Source organism: Hippichthys cyanospilos, chromosome 21, assembly GCF_059441005.1.
Source record: "Hippichthys cyanospilos isolate Australia breed blue-spotted pipefish chromosome 21, RoL_Hcya_1.0, whole genome shotgun sequence".
Taxonomy (NCBI): Eukaryota; Metazoa; Chordata; class Actinopteri; order Syngnathiformes; family Syngnathidae; genus Hippichthys; species Hippichthys cyanospilos.
In genome coordinates this window covers 2,500,788-2,524,857 of record NC_142389.1, presented here as the reverse complement: position 1 = coordinate 2,524,857, position 24,070 = coordinate 2,500,788, and the positions used below count along the sequence as shown (strand labels likewise).

At 40.3% G+C, this 24,070-nt stretch overlaps 3 protein-coding genes and 1 long non-coding RNA gene across 5 annotated transcripts; 2 read left to right on the top strand and 2 right to left on the bottom strand.

The window, feature by feature from the left end:
• Positions 1-470: 470 nt before the first annotated feature.
• LOC148406125 (uncharacterized) lies at positions 471-4,319 on the bottom strand. The gene is made up of 5 exons (XM_088405345.1): positions 3,916-4,319; positions 3,307-3,515; positions 3,037-3,231; positions 2,102-2,290; positions 471-1,855 (listed from the first exon to the last, which is right to left on the bottom strand). The coding sequence occupies exons 2-5, from the start codon at positions 3,511-3,513 to the stop codon at positions 785-787; spliced, it is 1,662 nt and encodes a 553-aa protein (XP_088261471.1). The 5' UTR covers positions 3,514-3,515; positions 3,916-4,319; the 3' UTR covers positions 471-784.
• On the top strand, positions 4,274-14,343 carry ehmt2 (euchromatic histone-lysine N-methyltransferase 2). 2 transcript variants are annotated; one of them, XM_088405342.1, is made up of 26 exons: positions 4,274-4,314; positions 5,084-5,141; positions 5,227-5,367; positions 5,447-5,670; positions 6,117-6,183; positions 6,361-6,443; positions 6,814-6,934; positions 7,383-7,469; positions 7,814-7,950; positions 8,576-8,719; positions 8,807-9,117; positions 9,754-9,987; positions 10,096-10,178; positions 10,257-10,363; positions 10,745-10,867; positions 10,944-11,045; positions 11,378-11,482; positions 11,600-11,754; positions 11,888-12,055; positions 12,269-12,413; positions 12,498-12,575; positions 12,764-12,879; positions 12,971-13,057; positions 13,126-13,204; positions 13,271-13,446; positions 13,817-14,343. In XM_088405342.1, exons 1-26 carry the CDS (start codon positions 4,288-4,290, stop codon positions 13,992-13,994), a joined length of 3,336 nt encoding a protein of 1,111 aa, XP_088261468.1. In that variant the 5' UTR covers positions 4,274-4,287; the 3' UTR covers positions 13,995-14,343. The 2 variants fall into 2 exon arrangements, with proteins under 2 accessions (XP_088261468.1, XP_088261469.1); XM_088405343.1 differs by lacking the exon at positions 4,274-4,314 and adding an exon at positions 4,595-4,883.
• LOC148406123 (uncharacterized) lies at positions 8,270-19,689 on the bottom strand. Its single transcript, XR_015864042.1, has 5 exons — positions 19,429-19,689; positions 19,217-19,301; positions 18,414-18,564; positions 9,390-9,449; positions 8,270-9,101 (listed from the first exon to the last, which is right to left on the bottom strand). It is a non-coding gene; the product is annotated as an uncharacterized LOC148406123 (long non-coding RNA).
• On the top strand, positions 14,576-23,840 carry slc44a4 (solute carrier family 44 member 4). Its single transcript, XM_088405344.1, has 22 exons — positions 14,576-15,085; positions 17,406-17,454; positions 17,590-17,663; positions 18,507-18,585; positions 18,670-18,769; positions 18,847-18,972; positions 19,054-19,114; positions 19,411-19,531; positions 19,977-20,060; positions 20,197-20,309; positions 20,480-20,602; positions 20,872-20,971; positions 21,058-21,150; positions 21,225-21,327; positions 21,479-21,738; positions 21,927-22,021; positions 22,112-22,215; positions 22,331-22,404; positions 22,619-22,689; positions 23,024-23,118; positions 23,218-23,302; positions 23,422-23,840. The coding sequence occupies exons 1-22, from the start codon at positions 15,049-15,051 to the stop codon at positions 23,529-23,531; spliced, it is 2,157 nt and encodes a 718-aa protein (XP_088261470.1). The 5' UTR covers positions 14,576-15,048; the 3' UTR covers positions 23,532-23,840.
• The last annotated feature ends 230 nt before the right edge of the window (positions 23,841-24,070 follow it).

Genomic DNA, 24,070 nt, shown 5'->3' with positions numbered 1-24,070 from the left:
TCAGAATGCTGTTTTGACTAATGGGAGGGGCATAGACCACATTATTGTGAAACATATTTTTTGACCTTCTCCAAGGTGATTTAAAATAAATTTTCTTTGGGCTGGAAATGCCAAAATGTTGGTCGAAAAAAATTGAGTTATGGATTATTAGCTTATTATTATTAGCTTTATGGATTATTTTTTTTTACATTTTGAAAACATTAGATTTTGGACCTAGCTGGAGGAAATTTCTAGCATTCATAAAGAAATTTTAGCATTATTTGTAAACATGTTTATCCATCTAACTTTGAAATTTGAAATAAATGAAAATCAGGCTTTTTAGACAAGTTTTTTGACATCTGTCATTTCCAGCTAAAAGATGCTTATTCACCAATTATTTTATTTCAACACACAATTTGGACAGAGTGTGATTGCATCTCATACCTAAACCTGCAAATGTACATGTGTGATGTACAATAAACTCACAGGAAAAGACCTCAAAACATTTATTTCATTCAACAGTAATTATGAGAGGTCCAAGTCATAGTAGCATTAAATGAATATTTTGAACAAACCTTATATTTAAGGCCCCACAGTAGGCAGTGTACGACAAGAGGAATACAATTAGTCATTAAAAACAGTGTTTTTTTTTCACTGTAAAAAACTTTTCCCTCACAAAAGACACAATATAGTCTATGTACAAAATAATAAAATCAGTTCTTCTAAAATGACAGATTTCAAAGGCCTCACAGCTAAACTACGTTTACATGATTAAAGTGGTCTAGCCTTCAATTCTTTGGTTTTTTTAAGACGCTTGCTCAGTAACGAGACATTCTTGCGCTTCTTCTCGTATCCTACCGAGGGACCTCTCTCGCTCCTCCTGCTCGTGAATGGAATTCTGCACCGTCGTTTTGCCATGCTGCTCCTTCAGGTGGCGCCGTAAGGCGGGCTTGTGGGCGAAGCGGGCGTGGCAGTACGCGCAACGGTGAGGGCGCTCGCCGCTGTGGAGATTCATGTGGTCGATGAGCGTGGACCTCTGGGTGAAGCCCTTGGAGCACAGCGGGCACTGGTGGGGTTTGCCGTTACCCCGGTGCAAGGCCATGTGTCTGTTCAGGTTGTACGAGTGGTGGAATTGCTTTTCGCAGAAGGGGCAGGAGTAAACCTGGTGAGCAGAGCAGTAGTGCATGGCGAGGGCGTGCGCGGAGGGGCACGTCACGCCGCAGTGCTCGCATATGACGGGCCCGGTCACGCTGGATGTGGAGCCCACCACGGCGACAGACTCGTCCCCCCCCTCGCTCGTCCCGGCATTCAACCCGCAACCCCCCTCGCCGGCATCGCCGGACCCATCCACTGCAAAATTGGTCAAACTATTGTTGGCGAGCGGCAACGACTTGTCCCCCTGAGCGTCATCTAAACTTAAGTCCAATCGCGGGAGGTCGACTGAGAAAAAGTTTCCTGTCTTAATCCCTTCGCTCAAGTCCACCCCGAAGCCGCCAGCTGTCCCTGCCAGATACCACAAATCTTGGGAGGCTGATCGAGGCGATTTTTTCTCCTGCGATGACGCCCAGCGTTTCCTCTTGAAACCCCGCCCCATGGCTTTCCCTCGGCCGCGGACAGGTTCAGATAACCTGTGTCTTAAAGAACGTAGTACGTCCCTTGGGAAGCCGTCCATGCTGGTACCTTGAGCTATTGGATTCAAGTCATATTCGCCGCTCTCTCGCCCCATTTCCCCATCTGCTGCAGGGGAAAGGGCATCCTTATGCTCGTTAATCGGTGCTCCCGACTCTTCCTCCTTGACACTGTTCTGCTCTTCATCAGAGATGTAGACTTGGAACACATCACGGTGAGCCTCTCCTCCCTGGTCTGAAGCATGATCCTGTGCCAACAATTTGAGATGGAAAGGAATGAAAATGACGTTACAGTTGCTCAAGAAACAACCAATCAAGAAGCACCCGTTCTCTGGGTTTGATCATGTGACAGTTGCGAACAGAGCCGTATGGCAAAATGCATTTTTGAAAGCATTGACTGTAAATGAACGTTTTGATTGCCGTTTATCTCAAACCGGAAATTTGCAGTAAACTATGCGGCTTGTTGAAACATGGTCAAGTGGGAACACACACACCTTCACGCGTGTTTTATCCGCCAAAGGACTGCCATCCTTTTGCTGACTGATCTCCTGTGTGCCGTCCCCTTCCACCAAGTGGACCGCAGGGCTACGCGCAGGTGACATTCGGCTGCCAGGGGGTGATGCGATGGAATGAATGCTGCCACTGACAATCACAGGCTGAGGCGGGTTTTCCTCTGTAGTTATCTGCAACATGTGGAAAAGAAAATCGTGTGAGCTCAAATGGATTACAAAATGGCATAAAAACAATAGTTAAGACATCCAATCAACTTTGGAATACAAATTGACCATTCCCTAAAAGATGTCAATCATAAAATCGGCTGGATCGCAAAATTTCTAGATTCCTTTCTGCCTGACATTGATTTTAGTAGGCTTTCACCTTTGACTCGTTTAAAAAAAAATCAATAGGGTCTTGTTTGAGATTGGTAGATTGCATCATTGATCAGTTTAGAGCTTGGTCGTTTATTTTCTGTGCTGGTGCCTGCCTGCATATCCCGTACCGTATATAAAATAATCCTATAAAGTATGAGGGTCCCAATAGAATAAAAGACAAATTAAGAACACAACATTGCTCAAAAAACTATTAAATATATAGGCTGATGCTTCAGGTAACACTTAATACAAGTGTATACGTACTTTACTGTAAAACAACAGAATTGATTGATCCGTTTTCTATTGTACTTGTCCCCTAAAGGAGGTTGTGATTAGTCAGTCCAGGACCCAAAAAGACAAATATTCACAACCACCTTTACACAGGTTAACAACTAAGCATTTTAATGTGTGCTATGTACAGTATCAAGACGTGGGTTATAAAGCAAGATGTGCTTTGTACTAATTTAACCGTGAAAATCTATATAGGCTTTAAAAAAAGTATACGTTTAAATATAACAATGATAGTGCTTTGTATCTTTTCGGAAAGATGTGTGATTAACCTTCAATGGATTGGGGTTTTTCAGCTGCATGTATTTCTTCAGAGCATCCCTGCAGCGCTCTACAATATATTCCATCTGCAAGTAACTTGCGGCAGTCAAGTAGTTGACTATTTCCTCTGGTTTGAATTGGAGAACACCAGTGTAGCAGGACTGTAGCAGATCGCACATGACCGAAGAGCTGTGCAGCAATGACACCTAGGCAATTGAGAGCATTGTTTATTACAGGACAATGGATACAATGGCATTGTGCACATTGCCATTCTTATCTACCTGAAGCTTAGAAGAAGGACTGAGGAGAAACTGGTCTCTCAGGAAGGGTGAGCAAGCAGCCAGCACTACCTTGTGTCCCCTGAATGTTTGGTTGTTGCTGGTCAGTATGGTGACATCACAAAAATGCTGGCGAGATCTCAAGGAATTCATGTGTTTGAGGGTCATGTCCCCATGGCCCGGCAAGCGGAAACACAGCATCTCCATCATGACTGAAGATATGGAGAATTGAAGCGTTACTGTTTACATGATAACATTTGCAAATGACAGCTCGTTTCAGCATCTTGTTGGCCCTAGAATTCATATGAGCGAGAATAAAACATACGCAGATGGGGGGAAAGAATATTGCAGCTCTACAAGGATAATCTTTGCAAAAACTCATCATTTTGAAAAAGTGTCAATGAAAAACCAGATAAACTAATGACTCTGAAACAACGAATCGCTATAGTTAACGCAAAGTGAACGATCACTGTTTCCCTCCCAGCTCGTCCACGCAGCACAAATGGCAGCTAGCCTTAGCAAACAGCTTAGCTCGCTGCGATCTCACCACTCGCGCACAAACAAAACATCCTCACTTACCGTGTTGCAGTGTTTAACTTTGAATGCACTCACCTTCCCCTTTAATTCCGTCGAGTGCACCTAACAGATGGTATAAAAGAGGTCTGTTTTCATCCGACAATCCCTGATTTGTTTTAGTTTCAGTCTTCTCTCGCTGCTTGCTGTTAAAGGCAGACTGTTTACTTTACGACCTCTCTGGATGAAGAGCATCCCGTGACAACAGCTGTAAACCAATGTTATCAGACTACCGGACTGATTGTGAGTCGGTTATGTCGTTTGTCCTACACTATAGCCCCGTATACAATCGAGATTGGATACTGATTTCCGATCAGCAGGTTTTAAATCAATAACGTTGAGTGTCATGGGCGGGGTTTGGGTGTGACGTAGCACGTCCTCGTTCACATACCTCCACGCCCATTGAAAAACATGTCGGCATCTGAGGCTGCGACAAAGGTAGCAAAGAACACACATTACACCGGCAAATAAGATTCATATATTTGAAAACGCACTTTTGTGTAGCGAAACGTGGCGTTTCGAGTGATGGAGTGTCTGATTATGGCAGCGTTTTCTTTGTTGGGTGCAGGGGCTGTTGGCTTCTAAGTTGGGCTAAAGTGCTAGCTAGTAACAATGCTTTGCTTAAGATTATTCTAGCTAGATGTGTGTACTCACATTTATCTCTGATTCCTTTTTTTGTGCATGTTCTCTTACCCTTAAGAACTTAAATCATCCAGTCCTCTTCCATAGATTTGAATTTGCAATGGCTTTTAGCTAGTCGAAACTTCTTTAAGGTAAACGTGGCCTAATTGAGCATTTTAAAATGTTCTGTAGTGTTTATGTTTTCAGTGTGTTTTTTCTACCTCTGCTGCTTTTGTAAAAAAAAAAAAAAAAAAAATGGATTGCCCTACTGATGGCGACATTTGATGTAAACACCAAACTACCAGCCATTGGTTGAACATATAAACGTAATGGAAATCAACGCATAGTAGTGTCTAATGACTTAACTTTTGCTTGTTGCTGCAGAGGTAAGAATTTTGAATTTTGCTTAGTCACCCTCTTAGAATATTGGCCATTTGCGTATTTTCATACATCCAGGCATCTGATTTACGTGTGCATTTTTTAATCACAGTACATATTAGTATGCATACATTACAACACATCGATAAATTGAGTCAAAATTAGAATAAAAACATTTGTCTTGGATATTGTCTCATTTATTTTGTAGGAGTCTCTAGATGGAAAAGCCCAAGAGTCTATTGCTGGCCCAAGTCAAGTCAAGGAGGGTGTGTACTCCCTTAAGTTTATTTTCTATGTGCAAGAGATATATGTTTACTGTATATGTTTTAATAAATGACGTTTTCACTTCAGATAATGCAGATGTCACCATGGCCAAAAAAACAGAGCCAGCGAGTGGTGTCACACAGGTGTTGAGTTCTCAGTTGCCTGGGAAAGATGCACCCAAAGATAGAGAGGATGGAGCGTCCTCACCTCTTAACAAACCACCTCCAGGTGATAATTTGCTTCTGACTTACTGTAATTTTTGTACGTTCAATTTCTTTTTGCATTAAATTCTCCGTCTGACTTACAGGTTATGCAGCCAAATCCATACCTGTCACCACCCCCTCCTTGTTATCTTCCCCTTCTACATCAATGACGCTGTCCCCAGGCCGAGCAAAGATGAGCGTTTCTGGGCCTGTTAGTAGTAAACCTGTCCTGCCATCTGCACCGCCATCTTCCTCTCCCTCTACCTTATTGGAACCACCCAAAATCCATCGGGCACGTAAAACAATGACCCGCCTACCACCAATGCAGGTAAATCTGCTTTATGTCAATGTTATGATTAAGAAGGCGTGTGTTCCTTTGGTGACAACATCCAGAATTTGAATCACGCACAGGATTGGAAAAATCAAAAAGGTGAATCTGTGGATGCAGAGGTCCACGAAACATATTTGAATGACAACGCTTCTTGTCAGTTAATGTAAAAATCAATCCAATGAAAGGCTGTAGGCAATTAAGCAAAACTGTAACATTATATCATATTTTCCGTGGCTGTGCAAAGCACCTGTAACATTTAACTGTCATATGCTCATAATCTCTGTTTTATTTGTGTTCATGTATTCAATAATGTTGTAACTCAGTGATACACCTAAAAAAAATTCCCAGTCAATATAACCAATATTAAACACATGAATATCATATGTGAAGTATTATTATTATATTTGATTAGCATTTTTGTTACTACGCACTTCATTATACAGAGGAGCCAAATCGACACACCTGCTGGACCTGTGACTCCATCAAGCTCATCCTCGGACATGGAAACTGGTGAGCATCTTAAATTATTTAGGCATAATAATGTGCAAGTTATTCTGTTTTGTGATTACGTTAAGATACTTTATTAAATGTGTTCTTTAAATGCCATGCCCACGCCATTTATATTTGTTTTTATTCTCACTTTTTTTTATGTAAGTGAAATGAATAATTCTGTCCCTTTCTTGACAGTTACAAAAAAAAGAAAACTCGGCCATTTACCTGCCAGCTCCCAGGAGAAATCAGAAACATTTTCTGACAATACACAAAAAACAGTAAGTAAAAGTTTGAAAGAGATACATAGAAAAGTGCTGTTCAGATTCTACTTAAAAAGCCATCTACAGTAATTATGGTCCATACCAATGAAAGCACCATATCAGAATTGTTTTGCCGACTCGGTGCATAATCTCTCCTCCTCAACTCTGGAACCAAAACAAAACTAAAATTTGTGGTTGAGGTCGCCGTGTATTTACTCTTGAAGAAATAATTGGTGTTTAGGGTGACAAATCAACATTGGAACATTGTTTAATAGTCCCAAATGTTGAGTTTTCATGATAGGCCCCTTTCAAACTCAACATATGTGTTTTGAGAATGCTGACGTGAATGCAGAATTACTGACATTGAAATCTCAAACAATCTTCTCAGGAATCTGATTCCGAATCACAAAGAGACACATTGATTCAGGACAAATCACGGGAGTTTCCATGGAAACAGGCGGATCAGGGGAAAGATAGAATCAGCTCCGATGTGCTGGAGTCAGTTGGAGGTGAGTGACTTTGAAAACATGATTGGAGTCATGAAATGTTTCACATAGTAACATTGATCATTAATAAAATTAGAAATTAGTTAGAAAAAGAATAGAAGTTGTCCCAATACTGTTTTTACTGCCTGCTATTGTCTACTTTATTATTTGCTCTATTGTGTGGAATATAAGTCTGCTCTGGGAAATGAACAGAATAAGAATTTCATTTTGTAGTGTTACAATGCATGTGACAAAATAACTTGAAATATTCTAATCAATGTGGTAACTAAAGCCTAACTCATGACTGAAAAAAACGATCTGAAGTTTCTTTTAAAAATTCACCTTTAGGCTATCGTAGTAACATTACACGTCGGATTACATTTATTATTATTTGTGTCGTTCTGTGTCCCATTAAAATCACATGAACAACAGCAACCTACTCATCCTGGTTTGTGCTTTAAATGCCTTTCAGCTGGAAGGTCCACTGAGTACACAGAGGTTCCGTTAGACGCACTGGACATCGCTGCTGCTGACAGCCTGACACTCTCACCTCATCATGGTAGGTTTACAGATTTTCAACGTATATGTCTAATGTCACTGGAATCTACACTCTTATGAACATGTTAAACTCATTATTGACATTATTCTTCGCCTTGTCACGTCTTTCTGAATGAAAGGAAAATGTGAAAAGTTCCAATTTTGACAATGCAACAGCTGAAATCCTTGTTCAAATTATTAACACCCTGAAAATACTATTTTGAAGTAGTTTTGGTCAAAAACTGTAAATGGCAATTGTAATTTTTAGTATTATTATTGAATATATACATCGTAAATTCTGGGTATTTATCAAGAGTTAGATAAAAATCACAAAGATGATGGCAAACCGTTTTACTTGCCCCACAGAGGGAAGCGACGGAGGGGACACGGAGCGCCTGGAGGAGCTTCCTCTTTGCAGCTGTAGGATGGAAGCGCCTCGTATTGAAAGCACCAACCACCGTCTCAGCAGACAGTGTATGGCCACTGAGTGCAGCAATGGAGAGGTTTGTGGTGTCCTTTAGGCCATCCCATCATTTACCCCCCAGTTCTCCTTTTAGCCCAAGTCCAGGATTAATATGTGAATCAGCACGTGGGACATAAAGCTTTCGGACAAAAATAACTTTGTCAACTGCTTCATGAATAACGGTCCATTTATTCACAAACACAGTGCACATTATATGTGCGCTTTCTCTCACAGTCACATTTAAAGGGGAAGTCAAGTAAAAAAAAAAAAAAAATCCCGTTAGTCTAACACAGTATTCTTTCTCATTAATATTTTGTTTGTGGAATATGCTACAGTATATGGTAAACAAGAATATTCAAATGTTCATGAAAGCTCAAATTGTCTGAGACTTGGAAGAATGCCACCTATTTACATGGAAGGAATTTGCGCAACGTAATATTTGCCACTGTTGAACAGCTGGATGATTTTTTTTAAGGTAATTGAAGATAATAAGGTTCTATGGGTTTTAATACTGTGGGCATTTTGTTGAAATTGTTTTCTCAATTTTTAAAAGTCTGCTTAAAAATCCTTTAAAAATTTTCTCCGACCCCAGTGTGTCATTTCGCTAATTTTCAGTAAATCACAGGCTAGCTTTGTTACTGACATTTTTGCGGTTAACCTTCCAGCTGAGGCCATGCACCAATATGACCACCAAAGGAGAGACCATGCGGCCATCTAGCCGGGTACCCCTTATGGTGCTTTGTGAAACCCATCGCTCCCACATGGTCAAACATCACTGCTGTCCCGGTTGTGGTTTCTTTTGTGTAGCAGTAAGTTGTCTTCACCTGCTGTAGCCAGTCAACTTTAAGTTGATGTTTGTTTATTTGCCCGCGATCATCCCCGTTTTCTTCATCAAGGGAACATTCCTTGAGTGCTGCCCGGATCAGCGCATCGCCCACCGTTTCCACCGTGGGTGTGTCACGGTGCTCGGCGGTGGGCGTAACAGAACGAACGGCGGCATGCTGTTTTGTCCCCACTGTGGAGAGGATGCAACTGAGGCTCAAGAGGTCACCATACCTTCCACGACAGCTTCCGCGACCACGGTCGTCACAATGTCGGCGTCCTCCACCACCACTCCATCTTTGCCACCATCTGTCCCTTCGGGGCCTTCTCTCACAGCATCCACCGGTGGGATGAAAGATGGGAAGATGCCTGAAAGGCCTGTCAGGTAAGAACCTTTAAGAAGGTTCACTCATGACCTTAAATTGTTGTAATTGTTGGCCTATCAAGATTTTGGATGCTACATTTTTTTGCATTAGCGAGAGCATGGCTTTATTGATGTAATGTCATGACTAAATGTGAATATTTTTCATTTCATTTAGAGAATATAGATTTGATTTTTTATACATAAGTGGAAAATGTAATCTGTATAACAAAAGCTGAGTGTATAGAATACTTTTAAGATGTTGGTAGCAGCAATAGAAGTACATGTATATTTACCAATTTCCCCAAAAAGTGACTGCTAGGACTTGAATTTATGTTTGCAATTCATCCATGCCTCTGCAAAGTGAAAAACAAATAGATGACGATTTTAGAGGGGTAATAAAGTGAATATTTTGTCTATAAATCTCCTTAAAAACAAATGTTGTCACTTACTGTCAACTTAAAATGACATTATATGCTCAAGGCTCGTTTAATAACCAACCACAGCTCAGCTTCAGAATTTCCCAGTACCAAACAGAAAATAGAAAAGCTGTGATTTTCAGTTAACAGCAAGTCAAAAAAAAATTTTAAAGACCTTTTTCTCAAAAAAAAAAAAAAGAGTCATTTACTAAATACTAATTAGCATCAATGTCTTCACTAGTGCACGTATGCGCAGCCATGGAATGGTGACCTTAACAGTGGAGCAACAGCAGCCACCTCAGCCTGTGCCCTCAACTGCATCTGTCACCACTGCGCATCCTCCTGAGGAGGGAGTTGACAGTGTGGGGCCATCTGTGTGTATGCCAAATGGGAAGCCTGTTTGTCCCAGCGCTCTTCCACCAGGACCTAGCAGGGCAGCGCTTCAAAAGGCTATTCTTACACAGGATAGCGAAAGGTTTGCTCTCAAGTACAGTATTACTCCTTCAGTCTTCTATAAGTATACAATATAGAGTTACATTACAAAAGTATATCACAATTCTGCATGGGGGGGGTATCCTCTTAGGAGAAAGAAACTGAGGTTTCACCCACGCCAGCTCTACCCTGCTGCCAAACAAGGGGAAGTCCAGAGAGTTCTTCTCATGCTAAGTATGTAGAAAAAGTTCCTTGGAATATGGTTTCAGATACTTGAATGTAAACGGATTGTGTATGCTGTGTTTGTCCAAGTGGAGGGCATTGATCCCACGTACCAGCCTGACTCTCAGAATCGACGCTCTGCTCTTCATGCTGCTGCTCAAAGAGGTCTTTTGGAAGTCTGCTACATACTTCTGCAAGTGTGTGAGGCTATCTATCTATCTATCTATCTATCTATCTATCTATCTATCTATCTATCTATCTATCTATCTATCTATCTATCTATCTATCTGTCTATCTGTCTATCTGTCTATCTGTCTATCTGTCTATCTGTCTATACGTCTATACGTCTGTCTGTCTACCATCCATCCATTCCTCCCCTCCCTCCCTCCCTCCCTCCCTCCATTCCTCTCTTCCTTCCTTCCTTCCTTCCTTCCTTTCTTTGTTTTTTTTAAAACTGGTTAATTGTACAGGGATTTCTAGCCTTTTCAAACTCACTCAAATCAGTCATTTGTGATTTCTCCATCTATTTTTTTTTCTAGTTTTTGTGCACTAACTAAATTATCCTTTTTTTCTGACAGGGAGGTGCTCAAATTGATGCTCAGGACAAGGACCTGAGAACACCACTTCTAGAAGCCATCGTCAACAATCATGTCGAAGTGGTTCGATACCTGATCCAAAATGGGGCCTGCGTCTACCATGTTGTGAGTATCATTTGCTGCTTGATTTATAATTGTACGTTTGATGATGATTTATTTTATTGTTGGATTTCTTTTATAGGAAGAGGATGGATATACTGGGCTCCACCATGCAGCCAAACAGGGCAACCTGGAAATTGTCAACATACTGCTGGAGACGGGACAGGTGGATGTAAATGCACAGGTGATGAAGAAAAAGCAAAAAAAGCAGACCAGTTATCAAATGCTGTTATTTAGAACGCATTGTTTGTAGTCTTTCGCTATTCGACTTGAGTAAACGTGGACGAACACAACTCTATGTATTCAATATGAAACAATAAACTGAAAAGCATTCAGTATGACATGTGCAATCAAAAAACAAATTCTATACTTTCTAATTTATTCTGGAGTTTGGACTTTTGTAACCTTTTTATTAGCTTCATTTTCAAAAAGTGTCTTACATGACTCACAACCTGCCCCCTTGCCATTCATGCCTACAAAAACGCCACACTAATACATTGTCATGGCTCGTTTCAGGATAATGGCGGTTGGACTCCAATCATCTGGGCTGCAGAACACAAACATGTGGAGGTGATCAAAGTGCTGCTAAACCGAGGAGCTGACGTTACTATCAATGACAAGGTGATCAGTGATAAGTTGCTTTGAAAAAATGCTAGATCCCCCTGACAACTGCCAAGAAGTCAACCAACAATAATACAGAAAAGGTATTTTGCTTCAAATGTAATCTTTTCCCCCTAGGAGTTAAACGTGTGTCTCCACTGGGCAGCTTATGCAGGCAATGTGGATATCGCAGAGATGGTGTTGAACGCTGGTTGTTCCCTTGCCTCAGTAAATGTACATGGCGACACACCACTCCACATTGCCGCAAGAGAAGGATACCTGGAATGTGTTACGTGAGTCACGTTTTAACAACTTTATTATTCCTTTAAATCATGAAAACAATTCCTTATTAGGGTTAAGGTTCATTACCCTATGATGTGATTTTGAAAACGTAATAACTGTGTCCTTTTTGTCGTTTCGCTTTAGGTTGTTTCTCTCGAGAGGTGCAGAGATTGACACTATTAATAGGGAGGGAGACACACCTCTCACTCTTGCACGGCCCGACACACCAGTATGGGTTGCCCTCCAGATCAACAGGAAGATACGAAGGGGAATAGCCAATCGCATGCTTAGGACAGAAAGGATTATATGCAGGTTGGCTTTTTTCATATTTACATTACGGTTTGAATGGAAAATGAGGGCACTTGGGCCTTCCTAGACAGACACTCTTAAGGACTGATCTGTAATGCGCACAAAATGGATGCAGTGCTTTACAATATAGAAATCTGCCTCCCCTGCAATCAAGAGAGTCAACTTTGCTTGTATTCTTTTCCTCTTTGCATAATCATTATTGCTGCACCGTCCCAGTGACATCACCCAGGGCTATGAGAACGCACCCATTCCATGTGTAAACGCAGTTGATGATGAAGGCTGTCCTTCGGACTACAAATACGTTTCAGAAAACTGTGAAACATCAGCAATGAACATTGACCGCAATATCACACATTTACAGGTATTTTTTCTTTTTTTTTTAACTACTGTTCTGTTTCAAAAGAAGCAACGTTACTGTTTAAGGACACGTCGTGTGTTTCCTCAGCACTGTGGCTGTACTGATGACTGTTCCTCGAGTAACTGCCTTTGCGGACAGCTCAGCATCCGCTGCTGGTATGACAAGGTACAGTAAATTTGACTCAAACTTTGAGTATTCGAATAAAAATGTTGTTTTTTTTTTTAGCTTGGTGAAAAAAATGTTCGGTGTGTTCAATTTTTTGAATTAAGGTACTCAAATGACTCAAGGACGGGTTTCACCCATAGATCCCAACCTAGTATAAAGAAAATGTTTGATCTTATTTTTATTTACAGGATCAGAGGTTGCTTCAAGAATTTAATAAAATTGAACCTCCCCTCATATTCGAATGCAACATGGCCTGTTCTTGCCATCGTACATGCAAAAATAGGGTGGTACAGGCTGGCATCAAGTAAGTGTAAAACACACACACACACACACACACACACACACACTTTCCAAGCCATAGGCCAAACCCATCAAACGTTTTTTCCTTCCCTCAGAGTTCGTCTTCAGCTCTACAGGACAGCAAAAATGGGCTGGGGTGTTCGAGCATTGCAGGACATTCCCCAGGGAAGCTTCATCTGCGAGTAAGACCAAAGCATCCATTTTCTTAGTTCTTTTTGCCAGATAATCTTAAAATATCCATTCCGTGCAGATATGTGGGGGAGCTTATCTCAGATGCAGAAGCAGACGTCAGAGAGGATGACTCTTATCTCTTTGATTTGGATAATAAGGTAATGATTGGCACACGAGTTATCTTGCTCCATTGATGTCCAACCCATCCTGTGTTTTCTCTGAAGGACGGGGAGGTATACTGTATTGATGCCCGTTATTACGGGAACATCAGCCGCTTCATCAACCACCTTTGTGACCCGAATCTCATCCCGTTACGTGTGTTCATGCTGCACCAGGACCTAAGATTTCCACGCATCGCCTTTTTCAGCTCCAGAGACATCCTTAGCGGCCAAGAGCTTGGGTGAGATGTGTTGAGATGGTTGTCAGCATTGCAGCCTCTATTTGCATAATGATACCGGGATTCTCATCTGTGTCTTCATTGAGAGCTGTTAAGACTTAGAAATGAAATGCAAGAAATACGTTTCCTACTAGTCACTGGTGTAATAACAGCTAATACAATACCAGTATGAGTACGAGTCAAATATGAGCTAAGACTTCTATGAGAGCAGTATCAACGGTAATGCATATTAATATTCGTATTGATGTAAAGCAAATTTTGCACTCATTACCATGTATTAGAAAGCTATGCTTTTGATCGTGATTTTTGCACAACTGTGTTGAATCAGTTGGTTTCCAATATGTTAACAAAACAAATGTGTTTTTCCCTATAGCTTTGACTATGGAGATCGCTTTTGGGACATTAAAAGCAAATATTTTACCTGCCAATGTGGCTCGGAGAAATGCAAACACTCTGCAGAGGCCATTGCTTTGGAGCAGAGCAGATTGGCTCGACTGGAGGCCAGTCCGGAGTCGGGAGCAGACTGCGGGCTGACTGTTCCCAGCATTTAATAACAGAACTTTGTATTTGCCATTCATATTGTGTGTGTCCCTGAAATATATGGTGCTTTTTTCAGTGATGGTAATCAATTTTTTGCCACCCAACCAAAGGCTGATTTGTAGTAACAGTGACCATGCCTTTACGCTAAGATAACATGAATCAATTACTGTATATTGAAATATATTTGTTTACATACTGTATTTTACCAAACAGTTTTCAGCATTAATTTGCCCTTTGTGGAACGTATTTGTTTCGCTGGGTGGCAAGAAACAAACTGATTTTATTGCGTACACCAGGAAAACAGAAATTCAATGGCCTATCATGTATCCGACGCATAGTATAATAACAATCCATTGCCTTTCTTCTCCTTTTTTTTTTTTTTTACATTCTAAGTATTAAATTTTTAGAAAAAAAACTCATTTAATCCTACAATCATTGTGTCTTATGTTTTGTAACCCCCCAATTCCTTAAGTAAATTATAAATAGGTGGTAGGATCGTATTTTACGTGTTTGGCAATCACAGTAGTTCATTCAGCATTAATCAAAGTATTTAGCATATTATCGTTCACTTGATTGCGACGTTGAAACTTTTTGTAGACGAGGTTTTGCGTAAATCCAGGAACGGGTAATCAAGAAAAAAGAATAACGGTACTGTAGGAGAAAAATGGCTCAACTACTAAACTGCACAATTTAGCGAAACAAGCTAAATCCAGACATTACACTCAGCGGACCTAGTGGAATGCCGTAACGTTTTTTTTTTAAAGACAGATTTGTGTCTATGACATAAAGCAACGAAGATGATTGACAAAATGTAATGATAAAAGTTATTGTTTACAAATCATCTGAAGAGGCGAGTGCACCTGGCAACTTCCGGTGCACGTCCCAAAGGTGCGCGCTTGTCGTCACTGCTTAGTAACAACAGTGGGGGGGGGAAAGATTCACTCGACTGCGGCCTCTCTCAAAAGCTTTTATTGTACTCTTCGCCCAGGACGGTTTTGTCCTATTCAAAGTAAAGCGAGCTGTGAGTTACAAGCCGAGAAAAACGAGGTTAGGCTCGAGGTGGAAATGAGCAAGAAAGAGAAAAATCTCGACTCTCAATATGGTGAGTTGCCATCATCCGTTACCTCGAGAGATTTGTGTTGTTGTGCTTTACTTTTGAGGAATAAAGGGCTGAATTTGTCATTTAAAAAGTCTTATAACGTCGAATAAGTTAAGTACGGTGAATAGTGATTCGCTATTCTATGTCGTTTAGTTTTAAAACACCAATGTCCATCACAGGGAGTCCTCGGTCTACGACGCTATTTAGTTACAACCGTGTACGCAAGTCGAGGTTTTAAATCACTAACAGTTTGTCAACCTGCTTGAGCCAAGGCACTTATTTTAAATTGGAATTTTTCAAAACACATATACAGAATAATGTCACAAATATTAACCGTGCTTCTTCGGCGCCTTTTGTCGTCTTAAGAACATTCGTAATTGTTATGTCACTATACATCGTTTGCATAGATAGATGGACATAAATGGATACATCAGATTGGATAATTTTTCTAGCATAACACGGCAGGATCCTAATTACTGCACATACACACTCCAAGTCAAAAGTTTGGACACACTTCTCAGTTTCTTGTGTTTTCTGATAGTAATGCTGGACACCCTGCCATAGAAAAATATATCTAAGCTATATGTAAAACAATCAAAAGTATGGTGGTAATTCTTGCCATGTACTTTAGGTTTTTATTAAACTATGTGAGCACAGTAGAAATGAACATCTTACATTTAAATGGGATTTTTGTACATAGCGTTATTACTTGGCTTCAAATTAAGCAGAACCTCTTATGCATTATATAACCAAACAGAGAAATATCAGGAATTTAAACAGATTATAATCAGAAAAGTATTTATTTTCTTTAATAATAAGCAAACGTTTTTTGGGTCAAAGAGAAAATTCCTTCGCACTTGAGATGCAGATTTACAAAAGGTTTGTATGGCACTTTGAATTCAGCTTGGCATGTGTTCAATTGATGGAGTCCATTTAAGTGTATTGACACAATGGGAGGTTTACCAAGGCGACAGTAAATAAACCCTCCCTGCAGGTAAAGGCAGATTGTTATTTTATGTCTTTAAAAAAATGCTGTAAGAGGATTTTCGTCTCATTTATTTATTATACCTTCAGGTTTTTACTGAATCAGACCTAATTACGTGACAGTTGCCATGTCGAGTTCTGTCCACAGTACATCATTTGAGATATTATCATAATTCTCTAGAACTCAGTTGATGGTGGTTGTTGACCCTGTCTTTTTCCATTTTAATCATAATAGAAGTCGACACATAATCTAAATGACGTAGTGTGCTGCTCTGATTGCACATATGAAGCTGAGTCATAAGATAACGCAAAAGGCTACTCCCCCTGATCCACAACACCCATTTTCACTCCTATACGAGCCAAAGCTATAAAACGTTTTAAACTGAGGTATCATTTAATGGAGTCAGCGTGAACCCCTTTACGAGTCAATGTTTGGTGCAAACAGAGCATTGTGAAATTTGACACTTATCACAGCAAGAGGCCACTGAACAGGTTCCTTTGTTACAGCCATTTCGTGACACTTCTTTTTTTGTTTACCCTCAAAGGATGATGTTCTGAGCCGTGCGATATATTCCTTTTGGAATATTGTCAAACAAGTTTAATAGTCTCGTTTCCATGATATAGGAACCTCTAAAGTGGAACACCATACTCTGATGTGTTCTGGTTTCAAAACAACATCTGCGACTGACCTAAATGTCACATCATAAACACATTTATTTGTTCAAGTGATGCTAACATTTTAACTTCATTCATGTATAATTCAAATCCGACTAGAGGCATAGTTCTCCATCGATTTTGTTTTTAGGTATTCGGTTTTGGTCCCGCTCTTTCTTTTACCTTTCTTTCGAAAGCATAACATTAGGCATCATTGTAAATTCAAATGACATTCAAATAACTCAGCTGGCAGTACAGTATCAGTGTTGTGCATCTGCTTCATGATTTTGAAACCCAGAATGTTGTCGAAGGTGTAAGACTTTTTTTAAAAATAAATAAGCTGTTATTGAAGTTAGCCATTCGTTGCGTTCCAGGAAACAAATCGCTTTTATTCCTGCTCCACATCCACCCGGTCCATAACTTTTTTACAGCACTCGTAAGATCCCCACTCAAACAAGTATTTCCGTCTTTTGAGTCTTGCACAGTAATTCATTAACTTAAAATGAACACATGACTTTGCGTTGTTTAAAAATGTAGTGTATGTTTGTACTCGTACAATACACACAATTCATTTTCAATTCAGATTTCAAATGTATACGTTTTGAGAAATGGTGGCACGCATGTAAAACATTTTGTCAGCGGGACAAAAAACCTACACATTATATATATATTTTTTTTTTTCTAGGTGAACCTGTCCAGTATGATCCTTCCTTTAACGGGCCCATAAAGAAGAGGTGATTTTCAATTTCATTTCCTGCTGCATTGTTTCCATTAGTTTGAGTTGACTGGTTGACTCACAATGAAGACAAATTGCTGTGCAAAGTCCGCACAACTTATTTATAAGTTTCCCTCTTCTGTTTTTCCCCTAGAGGATGCACTGACATCATCTGCTGTATTCTGTTTATGGCGGTCATCTTGGGCTACATCGTAGTTGGGGTTTTAGGTAAGCGTAACTAAATAAATAAACTCTGTAAACCACTCTGTTTTGTCCTCTTTCTTTGTTTTATATGTAACACACTGGAGAAAGCAGGTCAAGGTTAGTAAGGTAGTATAACAGTATACTGTGTGTTGGCCTTTGACACGGCATTAAAACAGTGGAGAAGTAGGCGCAACATTGCCTTACGCAGATATTCTGATGCCAACATATGCGGATAAAACATCACAATGGGTTCCTTTTTTGTGTTTCTGCTTTTCTCTTATATAACTTGAATTTTCTCCCGCTTTTGCCTTTTTTATGTTTTTTCCTTTTGTGAATGACTTGATCCAAACCTGGTATCCACAAACCCACTTTTTAAAATGTGAGAGACACCGCACAATAGTTAGAAAATGTACACTACTGCGCTTCCTGGTCTAATAATGTGTAACATCCTTTATATAACCATCCCAGCAACATCACACACACACACACACACACTTCACGTCCTAATATGTAGAAACAATCCAAAAAAAATAGCATTAAGCTTGTTAAACGTTGACCAACTAGGTCATCAAGCTCATTCCAACACACACTTCCTTATCTTAAGTCCACACAAAGTTTGTGAAGGCAGCTCAATAGAACATTATTAAGATTTGCTATTGGGTGCTGTTCAAGTCACCGTTTCTGCTCGGCCATGGCGGAAGCTTAAATGACACTTCTTGTCTTAACAGCATGACAACAACAACATGAGTTATTTCTATCTTCCCGTCTGCTTACCTGTTCTATCTATCGGTGATGCCGGTAACATGGCGCTACCACTTCCAGTCAATAATCAGATTACATTTTTGTTTTTTCTCCTCCTTGTGTCAGCATGGCTTTACGGAGATCCCCGGCAAGTTCTCTATCCAAGAAACTCAACTGGATGGTTCTGTGGCATTGGACCAAATAAGTAATTAGCTTTCACTTGTTTGGATTACGAAATCTACACTATAACAAACCATCAGTTAATATTTGTCCTCTTCTGTTCTCTTAGAAACCGACCCGCACTCTTGTACCTTGACATGATCAAGTGTGCGACAGGTTTTAATGTGATGGCAGCAGCTCTCAATGGTCTTCAGTGTCCAACCACACAGGTTAAATGCTTTGATTTTCCATTTAGCTTTTTGTTGTACTCGCCGCCTTTCTTCACCATAATTTTACCCTCCACCAGGTATGTGTGGAAAAGTGCCCCACTGAATTCTCTGCCGTAGGGCCGTTCGACTACGCTCAAAAGCCTGCGAAGGTTTTCAATCAAAGTCTCTGTGCGCCATCCGTAAATCTGTCAAACACTGACATGGTAAATTTTTTATTTGTTCAATAATGTGCGGCTTGTTTCTTTGCCAAGACTTAGATCTTAATAAAATAATTTTCTTTTTAGACTGTTAAGGACATTGTGGAAAAGGAGCTTTGTCCCTTCTATACTATTCCCACTACCTCTGGTGAGTGGACGATACTGTTTATACTTTTAATTTTGGCTTAAGTGCCGTCACAGTGGAACCTCTGAGGCTTCCGAAGCTGCACAAATCGTGTAACCACCTCACCTGTTATCCTGTTTGAGGGAGTGTCAGTTGTGTCAGTTTTGCAACACGTTGTCCCTTGAAAGATTCATCGTATTTAGATTCTTTCCTATAGAAAAAGAAAAACAAAAAGAACAAAAACAGACTTCAGATGTTCCACTGGATTTTTTTTTATCAAATTCAAAATGGTTGCCAACTCATCCCCCCTTTTTATTTAGTTATTGGAAGATGCCTACCTGATGTCACAGCGCTTGAGAAAATGCCGCAGTATTTTTCCAACGTTTCAGGCCTGCCACCATCTGTCACCGAAACGGCCGACCTCATCAAGAATGGCACTGGGTAGATTATCAGCGCATAGCAATTTTACTTAGAAAAAAATACAATTCGTGAACCACATTAGTCATTGTTAAATGTCCAAATGAATGCAGATCAACTTTAGTAACGCTCTTGTTTACCTCCCCCTTCACCAGCACAGGGTCATTTGCCTCGTAAGTGGATTGAACCGTAGAGTAGCATCTTCGTGTACTAGTTTCTCCTGTCAGTCAGCTTTGTTATATTGTTTTGAGACATGCTCATGTTTTTTCAGCATGTGCTCCGTTTTGGTTTGGATAGAAAAGGTGATGGGGGGGGGTCATCTAAAATATGCATTTTAACCTTCTTGTGATGATGATTTAAAATCCACTGTCTTGCATTCGTGTATTTTTTTTACTACTGCATCAGTTGTAGTACTTGACAGCTTGCTTTTTTCAGACGAATTGTTTGACTTTGTTTTTGTCTCGATCAGAGACATTTTGAACGGCTTTGGTGCACGGGACATCGGTGTCAGGATCTTTGAGGATTTTGCGTCATCGTGGCCCTGGATCCTCGCGTAAGTTGATCGCACACATCCACCTCTTTGCTTATACATAGAACTGAAAACTTTGCTGTGGCAATCTTTATCACCTTTACTTTTAACTTGATTTTCATATTTCCTTCTCATAGTTTCTTTTTCTTGTTCTCAACAGTGGTCTGGCAATAGCCATGGTGCTCAGCTTGTTGTTCCTGTTACTGCTGAGATTCATCGCCTCCATTGTGGTGTGGTTCCTTATTGTCGCCGTTCTGAGCGCCGGGGCTTATGGTGAAAATGAACTCATTTTCGCATTTATTGATTTCTGCTTGAAAAAGAAAGTTTTGCAAACACTGCTCAGCGCCAGACAAAATTTGCTTCGTTGCGCTATGGTTGAGATCTTTTGATTTGGCTCATGTGTTTGCAGTATGTTTTTGAAGCATTGTTTGACTTCCTTTCAGGAATTTGGCACTGTTACACGGAGTACGATAAATACAAGAGTCTGTCTGCATCCATCACCGACATTGGATTCACCACCAACTTCAAGTTTTACCTGGAAGTGCAAGAGACCTGGTTAGCTTTCTGTGAGTTTAACCATGCTATATTTGCGGACATGCTTTATAAATCCTGGCTAAAATGGGAAGAAGGCATTTGATCTACCTGTAACTTACTCCTGTCAAGAGATTAAAAATGAGAGACGAAGATCTGCAAAAAAATAAAAATAAAACCACTGTTCATGCACGAAAACGCATCTAATGGGTATACAGAGAGTATAAAGTTAGAGATTAAAAATGAGATTAATGCGATTAATCGGACATCCCTAATCATCTTCCTTCTTGCGTTCGCTCCTCAGTGATCATTCTCTGTGTGGTTGAGGCCATCCTGATCTTAGTCCTCATCTTCCTGCGAGTCCGAATCCTCATCGCCATTGCGATCATCCGGGAGTCCAGCAAGTTAGTCATCTCATAGCGTTCTACTTGTAGAGTGTAGAGCATGTTATCCATCTCCTGTCTTCTTCGTAATAACTTGTGTTTCACAGGGCCGTCGCACAAATGATGAGCACGCTGTTTTACCCACTGTTCACCTTTATTCTCGTCTTGGCTTGTGTGACCTACTGGGGTTGCATCGCATTGTATCCTTTCGTTAAGAGGGCATGGGCATGTGATTCTTCACATCGCGTTAGGTCTCCTGAACTTATCAACACAGGTTTTTAGCCACCTCAGGAGGGTCCGTCTTTAAAGTGGTGGCTTTCAACTCCACTATGAGTGAATGTCAGCAGATTAATGGCACAGTGGACTGTAACCCTCAGGTGAATGGGCTGCTAAGAATCATAATAGCTTTTTTTTCCGTTGATATGATTTTTACATATTACTTTAAAAGGCTTGATTTTATACCGGACTCTAAACAGTGACCGTATATTCAAACTGGCATACACTCATTCGCTGTTCTTCCTGCTTTAGACCTTCAATGCATCGGATTATCCAACCTGCCCCTCCGCTCGGTGCATGTTTGTCAAATACAACACAGAGGGGCTCTTCCAAAGGAACCTGTTCAATCTTCAGATCTACAACGTGGTGGCCTTCCTCTGGTGTGTCAACTTCGTCATCGCTCTGGGCCAGTGCACGTTGGCCGGCGCCTTTGCCGCCTACTACTGGGCTTTCACAAAACCGGATGACATCCCCATGTTCCCTCTGTTCGGTGCCTTTATGCGCACATTAAGGTTTGTGTTTTGTAGTGTGAATGTGCTCGAAATGTTAAGCAGAAAAGAAACATTTTTGTTCAATCAGAAATCAACAAGAAAATATCAAATGGCTGCAGTTATGACTTTGTCCTCTAGTTGACGCCCAAGACCTTAAGTAATGGGTTTCATGTATTTAATCAATATTCTCTAAATCTAAATGATTTCAGGTACCATGTTGGCTCATTGGCATTCGGTTCTTTGGTCCTAACCATTATACAGGTTGTGAGGGTCATCCTGGAATACATTGACCACAAAACTAGAAGTGAGGCCTCTCACCAAATGAACTGTTACAAATTTCAAACATACTTTTTTTTAAGGCCGTTAATGTGTTGTCTCCTCAACCCCCACCTAGGTGCTCAAAACGGATTAGCGCGTTTTATACTGTGCTGCATGAAATGCTGCTTCTGGTGCCTTGAGAAGTTCATCAAGTTTCTCAATAGAAATGCATACATCATGGTAAGCGCAACAAAGATGAGCAATCGCGTCCTTAGCACACAATTAATGAATATGGACTTAAGTTGTTGAGAACAATATACAGTTTATATATTTGATATAACTTGTACTTTTCCAGATTGCTGTTTATGGGAAAAACTTCTGTACTTCGGCAAAGAATGCTTTCTCCCTGATCATGAGAAACATAATAAGGTTTGTGCTTTTGTTGTGCTGAACCCTTATGCAGTATTTTGACCATTTTGGGGTCGTTTTCTTCCATGTCATTCTTGCAGTATTTTAGCCAAGGGATAGCATGCTCCTTAACGTTTGGGTGAAATTTCAGCTCCCTAGTGTCTTCTTTCAATGCTTTGACTTTGATGTGAAGTGCGTTCGATATAAAAATCAAAGGTATACTTGTGTCTCACAGAACTGTCATACTGGATAAAGTGACCGACCTGTTGCTGTTATTTGGGAAACTCTTCGTAGTGGGTGGAGTTGGTACGTACAGTACTACACTTTTAACATTTTCTCATGATATTTTAACGTTTTCACAGTTAAATATATGCATGTAAATGATGCAATTGTTCCGCGTTCTCTAACCGAAGCACTCGGTTGCTTACCTTTCCACTTCACCGAATCAGCTGGGGACGTCATAACTTTTACATGATCCTCTTCGTTTTAGTAATATTCCTGTGTGTGAACAAGGATGGACTCAGACAGTGGTTCAGTCTGCTCACTTCTTTTATATGGCTAAAACCCCCCACAATTTCTTTTAAAAATCCAGTGACAAACATCAACAATAAGCACAATGATTACAAGTCTTTTCTTGCAGGCATATTGTCATTTTACTTCTTCTCCGGCCGAATTCCTTTACCGCACAGCACAGTCCAGTCGGAGACCCTCAACTACTACTGGATGCCAATCATTGTATGACTGAATGTGCTCATTTTATCCAGTAAGCAATGCCAGCATGTTACTGAATGTCTTGTTTTTTGTTTTGTTTTCTTCTCCAAATGACCATTTTAGACGGTAGTGTTTGGTAGCTACCTCATCGCTCACGGATTCTTCAGCGTCTACAGCATGTGTGTGGACACGCTCTTCCTCTGCTTCTGTGAGTACACAATGACAACGTTTCTTTCGTCATATTTATTGAACAATCCTAAGCTGGTTTTAAGTTCAAGAGTTGACAAGCCAGTGCAGAAATATGATATTACAATGAACCGTTCACAGTGGAGGACTTGGAACGCAATGACGGTTCTATGGAGAAGCCGTACTTCATGTCCAAAAACCTCATGAAAATCCTGAACAAATCCAACAAGGCTCCCAAAAAACAGAAGTGATCTCGTCGGCACAAACCCTGCGAGAACAAGTAATGATTCCAGACTGTTCTATTGTCAAGTTTACCCAAAGGAAAATGCTGATTTTGCACATTTGAATTAGTTTTTCAAAGCTTCAATATTCATGTTTGTGACCATAATGCACATATGAAAAGGCTGAGTATGTTGATGTGCGTTTTTAACCGAGTGCATCTTTTTGTTCACGCAAACTGGCTCAGCAACGATGTTTCTTCTGTAATGTTAGTCTGATGGATGTTTTGACTTGTTGCAAATATTTGGGTTTTTAGTTTTGTAAATACACTTGGAAATGTGTTCAACTGTGCCAGTACATGTCAATTTTCAACGTTTAAATTAACTTAAGAGGTAAAATATTTGGATTTCTTGCACGTGTGCCGAATTGTGTCACCCTAGTCACCACATGCAATTTTTTTTTATAGTCGACTAAGTTGTTCACTACACCTGTCAGCTTGGCCCTAATTAACGTCATTGTTGCAACATGACTAGAACATACCAGATCCAAATTAGTTTGCCGTTTTATAATA